At 39.7% G+C, this 8,934-nt stretch overlaps 1 protein-coding gene across 1 annotated transcript in view; it reads left to right on the forward strand.

Moving 5' to 3' along the window:
- The window catches only part of PRXL2A (peroxiredoxin like 2A), a 17,887-nt gene extending 12,724 nt beyond the window's left edge, over nucleotides 1–5,163 (forward strand). The window contains exon 5 of the mRNA XM_007946475.2: nucleotides 5,050–5,163. Coding sequence (XP_007944666.1) covers nucleotides 5,050–5,163 — 114 coding nt within the window. The remainder of the gene's footprint in view (nucleotides 1–5,049) is intronic.
- The last annotated feature ends 3,771 nt before the right edge of the window (nucleotides 5,164–8,934 follow it).

An 8,934-nucleotide genomic window follows, 5' to 3' on the forward strand; every position in this document is an offset into this window, starting at 1 on the left:
AAAAAAAAACCTCAGAAAAATAGGAATAGAAGGGAAATTCCTTGACATAATAAAAGGCATATATGCAAAACCAACAGCCAACATTATTCTCAATGCAGAGAGCCTGAAACCATTCTTCTTATGAACGGGACCCACACAAAGATGCCCTTTCTCTCCATTTCTATTCAACATTGTATTAGACGTCCTAGGCAGGGCAGTGAGGCAAGAAAGGGAAATCAAAGGCATCCAAATTGGTAAGGAAGAAGTAAAAACTATCCCTGTTTGCAGATATATATATATATAATCTTATATATGGAAAACCCAAAAGACTTAGAAAGAAAACTACTGGAAAATTGAAAGATTTAGCATAGTGGCGGGATACAAGATCAAGATAGAAAAATCAGTTGGATTCCTCTACACCAGCAATGAGATCTCTGAAAAGGAAACAAGGAAATCAGTACCATTTACAATGCTACCAAAAAGATAAGATACGTGGGAATAAATCTTACCAGGAACACAAAAGACATAAAGGAAACTACAATACACTACTTCAAGAAACTACAAGAGAGCTACATATATGGAAGAACATACCATGCTCATGGATAGGAAGATTGAACATTGTGAAAATATCAGTACTATACAAAGCAATCTTTCAATTCAGTGCAAACCTTATCTAGATTCCATCAGCATTCTTTAAAGACATGGAAAAACCCATCACTAAATTTATATGGAAAGGAAAGAGACCTTGGATTAGCAAAACACTACTGAAGAAGAACAAAGTAGGAGATCTCACACTCCCAGATCTCAAAACCTACTACACAGCCATAGTTGTCAAAGTAGTGTGGTATTGGTACAATGATAGAAACATAGATTAGGGGAACAGAATTGAGAACCCAGAAATATATCCATCCACTTGTGGTCAGCTTATCTTTGACAGAGGGTCAAAATCTGTTCAATGGGGAAGAGAGAGTCCCTTTCACAAATGGTGCTGGGAAAGCTGTATATCTATTTGCAGGAGAATGAAACAAGATGCATACCTCACACCATATACAAAAACTAACTCCAGATGGGTCAAAGACTTAAGTGTAAAACATAAAACTATGAAGTTCGTCAAAGAAAAAATAGGAGCAAACTTGTTGTTGTTATTTGCTGTCAAGTTGGCCCCGACTCATAGCGACCCCTCCTTGGGTTTCCGAAGCAGTATCACTACGGAAGTAGGATTGCCCAACCTTCCTTCCGAGGAGTGGCTGGTGGGTTTGAACCGCCAGCCTTCTGGTTAGCAGTCAAGTGCCTTAGGCACTATGCTACCAGAGCTCCTGGAGCAAACTTAGGGGCCCTAATTTATGTTATAAATAGACAGTCAAGCATAACCCAAAATGCACAAACAGCAGAAGATAAACTAGATGATTGGGACCTTCTGAAAATGAAATTCTTATGTGTATCAAAAGAGTAAAAAAAGACTCTACGAATGGGAAAGAATATTCGGCAATAACGTATCAGACAAAGGACTTATCTCTGAAGTTTATAGAAAACTCCAGCACCTTGACATCAAAAAGAAAATCCAATTAAAATAAATGGGCAGAAGACGTGAACAGACACTTCACCAAAGAAGATACTCTGGCAGCCAGCAAACACATGAAGAAACGTTCACAGTCATTAGCCATTACAGAGATCCCAATCAAAAACACCATGAGATACCATCTTACCCCAGCATTAATAGCAAAGTTCAACAAGACAGAAAATAACAAATGCTGGCAAGGTTGCAGAGAGATTGGAACTCTCATACACTGCTGGTGGGACTGTAAAATGGTAAAACCATTGTGGAAAATGGTATGGCGTTTCCTTTAAAAAACTGAAATACCATTTGAACTAGCAGTCTCATTATTAGGAATATATCCTAAGAGGTGAGAGACAGGACATGAACAGGCATGCATACCCATGTTCATTGCAGCACAATTCGCTATAGCAAAGAGATGGAAACAGCCTAAATGCCTGTCAACAGATAAATGGATAGCCAAATTATGGAACATTCACACAATGGAACACTATGCTACGTTAAAGAATAACGAAGAATACGTGAATCATCTCACAACATGGATGAATCTGGAGGACACTATGCTGAGTGAAATAAATCAATTACAGAAGGACAAATATTGTATTAGTTCACTATTATAAAAAAGTCAAGAAAAAGTTTATACATAGAAGGAAACTTAGTTTGTTGGTTCCCAGAGATGGGAGGGGAGGGGAGGCTAAATTCCTAGATTAAAAAAAAAAAAAAACAAAAAACTAACTGCCGATGAGTCTATTCTGACTCACAGCAACTCCCTTAGGGTTTCTGAGGCGGTAAATCTTTATGGAAGTAGATTGCCCAGTCTTTCTTCCACGGAGTGGCTTTTGGGTTTAAACCACCAGCTTTCTGGTTAGCAAATGTCTTAGGCGCTGTGTGTGTGTGTGTGTGTGTGTGTAAACCAAAGATGATTAGTGGTTACCAGGGTTATTGGGGAGAAGGTGAAGGGGAAGCTTTTGTTTTGTAGCACATTGAGTTTATGCTAATGATGGTGGAATATTTTGGAAAAGGATAGCAAGAATGGTGGCACAACATGAAAAATTGTCATCAGTGTCTCTGAACTGTAAATGGGGAAGTTGCTAATGTTGGTGAATGCCCTGTTCTGTATGTTTTCACCAGAGTGAAAATTAAAAAAAAAAAAAAGGTGAGATGACCAGGGGAACGGTGTCCTGACTGTGATGCTTGTCTCTGCCAAACTTGGGTATGGCATTGACAGTTGGCTTCATCTCTAAAGAGACAGGATTGGTCTGCCTTGGTAACTCTCACTACTGATATTGATAATGGTAGATAGACATTTCCCAATTTAGTTAATGGGGGTAGAAATCCACCCGTTTTAAGCTTGACTTTTTAATCTCTTCCTTGTAAACTTTGGCAACTCTACTGGTTTTCTATATAAAAATCTAGCATGATAGGGTATCTGCTTGAGCATAAACATATGTGCCAATTCTCTCACTTTCTCTACTGTCTATCCTTAAGGGTGTGGCTGAATTTATTTCATAAATGTATCAAAATGTCTTACTAATAATGGCTGCCATGAGTGCCTGCCTTATTCCAGGTACTTATACAAATGATCTTACTTCTCACAACCAGACTGGAGTGTGATATTTTTTCTTTCCCATGTACATGTAAGGAAGTGGGCCTAGAGACATGCAATAACTCAAACACTTATAGCTACTCACTAATCTAATGGAAGCAAAACACAGGAACTTAGATCTGTCCAATTCCAGGAAACTTGTGCTTTCCTGCCCATAGCCATCCTCTGGAGATGATTCCCAGGAACCCTGCCTTTACACTTGCGCAGGCAAATTCTTCAAGGCTCACTCAGCTTCATTCTGCTCTGACACACTGAATGCTGTGGCACTCAGGTCCCTGCCTACTTTCCATTTCTGCCTCCCTGCCTACTTTCCATTTCTGTCTCCCTGCAGCCCCCCAGGGCAGAGCTCAGCCCACTTTCCAGCCCCCTCATGCCTGGCAGTGACTCACCTGGTGCTCATGGGTTTCCCTGGGCTGGCTGGCATGCTCCTGGTGTTGCTAGAAGTGTTTGATTCTCTTAGGGCAGGATGTACATCCTGCCTCTCAGCCACCCTGGTGGAAGTTTGAGTAGACTGCTGATTTTCAAGACTTAACCTTAGTTGGGAGCAGTTTTTGAAGTCCCAGTACACCAGGTGCCACTCAATGGGGATTTCTTTGTGTTAATAATCTTTGAAGAAGTGGTATGTATGCACTATAGGAATTTCCAGAAGGCTGGAGGTTCAAACCCACCACCACTCCTCAGAAGGAAGGTTGGGCAATCTACTTCTATAGTGATACTGCCTCAGAAACCCAAGGAGGGCTCGCGATGAGTGGGTCTGACTCCCCAGCGCACAACAACAACAACAACATAGGAATTTCAAAAACAACAGAACTATAGAAAGTAATGGGAGTGGGGACTTGTTCTCTAAGCCCAACTACCCATGGAAAACCCATCAGAAAGGAGCTGAGTGACCTTTTGTTTGGTTATTTTTACTTAATGGGATCTTACAGGGTGGATGTTCTCTTTTTGTTTATGAACATTTTGCCATGTCTTTTATATTCTTGTTCAGAATTTTAATGACTATGTAATGCTTGATTGAGCAAGTACATAAAATTTCCTGATTTGCCTCCCTGTCATTACCACAATGTGGTATAAATATTTACAGATTTTTTTTCTAATTTATTTAAAAGGAGCTCCCTGGTGTACATAATGGGTCAAAGAACTTTTTAACAAGGATAGCTTGATGCTTATCACAAACACATTATTTTATCTTTTACCATTTTGCAGTAACTTTGGGGTATGGTTTTCTGTGCCTTAATGCATTTGGTTTCATCAGAAGTAAGTAGGCTTCTGGTTTCTTAGGAAGACTAAAGGAAAAAGGGAGCTCTGGTAGCATAGTGGCTAAGACACTTGCCTGCTAACCAGACGGCTGGCGGTTCAAACCCACCAGCCACTCCTCGGAAGGAAGGTTGGGCAATCCTACTTGTAGTGATACTGCCTCGGAAACCCAAGGAGGGGTCGCTATGAGTCGGGGCCAACTCGACGGCACATAACAACAACAACAACAAAGGAAAAAGGCTGTTAATTTTCAGATCGTTTTTCAAAACCTGCCAAAGCCTCACCTCTGAGCTCGATTTCTACATCTTCAGGTTTTTCTGTGTTCCTGCATTCTGTTCTCTTATCTTCTGTGGACCAACTAGGCTAAGTGCTGTATCATCTATGCAGCCTTCCTTGATTACTCATATTTGTAATCACTCCTGATTTCCTGCCTCCCAAGTACTGCTTGTACAGCCCAAATTCTGTGGTGTAGCCTGTTGTCCATGTCTACCTTCCCCTTAAGGCTGGACTTCTTAGGGGTAGGGCCAGGCCTGATACACATTTGTGTCCTGCCGCCCAGCACAGAGCTTTATGGAGAGCCAGTGTTCCACATCTGTCTTACAAATAAACAACCCCAGAATGAAAACTGATAACCTCTTTTGTTTCCTTTCAGGGCATTCTTCTTGAACACCGAGAGAAAGAGTTTGGAGATAAAGTAAACCCAGTTTCTGTTTTGGAAGCTGCTAAGAAGATCAAACCACAGACTGTGGCCCCACAGGAAAAATGATCTTGTTGAAGCTGCCCAGCTCAGGGATAATTGGGCCACTCACTTGTGTTCCTAGGAACTCTTGTCCCTAAAGAGTTAAAAAGTCATCTGTATCTTACTCTCAGTATGGATTATTACTATATTTTAATAGTGTATTCTTATTAGGCTCAGTAAAGAAAAATAACTCCCAAAATAAGACTGAAAAAAAGTTAAGTAACTAGTGAGGGTTATTTCAGCTCAAACCTGGAAAATACAAAGCTTAAAGTTGACTACTACACATCATTACAAGAGTATATAGTGTTTGCTGTTATTTGAAACACTTTTTGTCTTCTAAATTTAAGAAAATAGTTGTTTGACGTGAAGATTTGTGAATAACAAGTTTTGGCTTGTATCTTCTCTTACTGACTTATTATATAATGTAAATCACATTCATATGATGGGATTAATGTGCTTTAGGATAGATAGTTTGATAAAAGTAAATTGTAAATTGAAATCTATTTTTTCATTGTCTTCTAACCTCAGAAGTTACCTTTGTGGGAAAAAATGATCACCTCTGGCTCTAGTAAAATTAGTATATCATAAAGAATCATGCCTTTTAAAATCACCTATATATACTAGTTTTTCTGATAAAACTAACAATAAAAGTATTTACCATTATGCTAGCTGAATTTAAACATTGGTGCCAAAGACACTGAAAGTGAAAAGTCACTATTCTCCATAATGTATAGGGTGAAGCTGAGAGAGGATACAAGGGCTGGCACTGGAGTCAGAATCACCTCTAGTTCTGATTATCTAAGAGGTTTGAGAGTGACCAGAAAAATCCATTGCATCATTCATGCTGGTGATGTTGCTGTCTTTCCTGATATTTAAAATTGGTAGCTGTTTTCCTCTGATGGTCTTTTGTGCTAAATTTGGAAAATTAGGAGAAGGGGTAGAATTAATTGAAAACCAAATATAAATTCATTAATTTGTTATGTCTGAAATTTTGTCATGTGAGTGATTATGAGCTCAGCAAGAGTTAAAGGGGGCTTTACCTCAGGGAGACTGTTGAAGGCACCAAATTTGCCTAACAGGAAAGCAAGAATGGAAGAGGAGGTTGGATGTAAAACTGGAAAATTACTAGTGAGTCAGGATTAAGTGTGTAGAGAGTAGAGATGATTGGTTTAGGATCAAGACGATAAGTGAGTCTCACTTTGTGTTGGTGCTGCATGTGAGGACAGGCCCAGGAAATGCTGGGCTTCTGCAGTCACTGAGAGATACTTCAGTATTTAAAGAGTGTCAGTACAATGCCATGATGTGTCAGACAACATTCCTTGGGTGCCTAGAAGGTGCTTGATGGTTCTGAAAACAGTTCTCTTGCAACATATAAAAAAGTAGAGTCAGGGGACATTGTACCAATAGATGTATAAAAAGACCCAAGGATCTCTCTCTTGTACCAACTTTTTGTCCTGGGTCCTTATCTATAGTGCAGTCTTCTCTCTTGGATTAGCATGGTATTATGGAAAAACCCTAGATTGATTCAGGAGTTGGGTTCAAGTTCTACTTTTAAGTGTGTGACTTTGCAATTCTGTTACCCTCAGCTCTCACAAGTAAAATGGACATCCTACTACCTGCCTACCATTCAGGGCTATTTATTATGAGAAGTAATTGAAGGAATGATAAATACCATAAAGTAGTGCTTCTCAAACTTTAATGTGTATGCAACCACCTGAAGATCTTTATAAATTAGAAATTCTAGTACTGTGGTCTGGGGTAGGGCCTGAGTTTCTACATTTCTAACAAGCCCCCAGGTGATCTTAATGCTCTGTAAGTCCATGGATCACACTTGGAGAAGCAATGCTGTCTTAGTTACCTAATGCTACTATAACACAAATACCACAAGTGGGTGGCCTTGATTAAAGAGCAGAAATTTATTTTCTCATGGTTCAGGAGGCTAGAAGTCCAAATTCAGGGAGTGGCTCTAGGGGGTGATTCTTCCTTGTCTGTTCCACCTAGCAGCCATCAGGTCTTGTAGATGTATCTTTCTCTATCCTTTGTCTTTCGCTTCTCCCTGTGTGTCCTTGTGTCTAACCTGTTCTTTTTATAACACAGAAGTGATGAGATTTAGAACTTAGCCTCCTCAGATGTGATCTAATTAACTTTGCAAAGATTTCCTTATTTCCAAACAGGATCATATTTACAGGTATAAGGGCCAGGATTTCAGTACATATTTTGGGAAGCACAATTCAATTCTTAACATTCCACCCTTTGGCCCAAAAAATATAGATGTCTTTCCCACATGCAAAACATACCTAGTCACATCATCCCCATATTCTTAACCCATCCTTGCATTAGCTTTAAATTCAAAATATCATATTCCAAATCATGTAAATCATCTGTAAGTGTGTTCCATCCTGGGGTAAAATTATTTTGTATCAGTAGACCCATGAAACCTAGAATACAAGATACCTGTTTCCAAAGTACAATGGTGGAATAGACAAAGAGTAGGCATTTCTGTTTCAAAAAGTATGAACTGGACAGGAAAGAAGTGGTCACAGGTACCAAGGAAGTCCAAAACTCAACAGGCAAATCTCATTGGCACTCTCCAGGTTTGAAAATAATCCTCTGCCCTCCAAGCACATCTGTGCAGTGACATTAACCTCCAGACTCTGGGCATTGGCTGTGATCTCTAGACTCCAGGTTAAGGCCCTTTGGCTCTGGGAGTCAGCCTTTCCTTCCAGACCCAGTGGGATGGTAACCCTACCCCTATAGCCTGGGCAGCCAGTTCTGGACCACCCTTACAGCAGCCTGTACTCTCTTCCAACAGTCCTGCTGATCTCCTGGGATCCTTCCTTTTCTTGAAGGACAACAGATGTTAACCAAGTTGCTCCATTAGCCCGTTTTCTGTCTGTAGAATTTCTGGAGGCAGACAGTTTTTCCTTAATTTCATCCTGTCTCTCAGCCTAATCCAACAGGATTTCTGTAGTTGGTGAATTATATCCATCAATCACAAGCCTAATCTCTAGCCAAAGATTGTGTACCCATACCCTTGTTACCAATTTTATGACATGGTCTTTTAGTTTTTACATTTGAACTTTCCAAATCGTCAAGATCATAGTTCATTTCTATCATAGTTCATTTCTATCTTTCCTCCCACCTGTCCTCCAGTGGAATAACATATTCATAAGTTCCTTTTAAAACTTCATCAGAAGCACATTTCTAGCAACATTCTGTTCATGATGATAGAAGCTTTCCCCACAACTTGAAATTCTTTCTGAGCCCTCATCAGAATCACCCTTAATGTTCATAATTCTACCAATAGTCTCTTCAAGGCAATTGAGGCTCTTACTAGCAAGTGCACCAAAATTCCTCCAGTTTTCACTCATTACCAATTAATTTGAAAGCCCCTTCCACAATTTTAGGTATTTTTTACAGCAGAACCCCATTCCTGGTACAAATTCTATCTTAGTTACCTAGTGCTGCTGTAACAAATACTACAAATGTGTGACTTTAAATGACAAATTTATTTTCTCATAGTTTTGGAGGCCTAAAGTCCAGAGACTCTGAAACTTTCCCTTGAGTGGAGAGTAGCTAAAGCAAATGGAAGACATGACAAGATAAAAGAGCTGAACAGAAAATTTCAAAGAACAGCTCAAGCAGACAAAGCCAATTACTGTATGTGCAAAGACCTGGAGTTAGAAAACCAAAAGGGAAGAACATGTTCAGCATTTCTCAAGCTGAAAGAACTGAGGAAAAAATTTAAGCCTCAAGTTGCAATATGGAAAGATTCTATGAGCAAAATATTGAATGGTG

The sequence above is a fragment of the Orycteropus afer genome, unplaced genomic scaffold (genome assembly GCF_000298275.1).
Source record: "Orycteropus afer afer isolate SDZICR_OR568_19922 unplaced genomic scaffold, OryAfe1.0 scaffold00163, whole genome shotgun sequence".
Lineage (NCBI taxonomy): Eukaryota > Metazoa > Chordata > Mammalia > Tubulidentata > Orycteropodidae > Orycteropus > Orycteropus afer.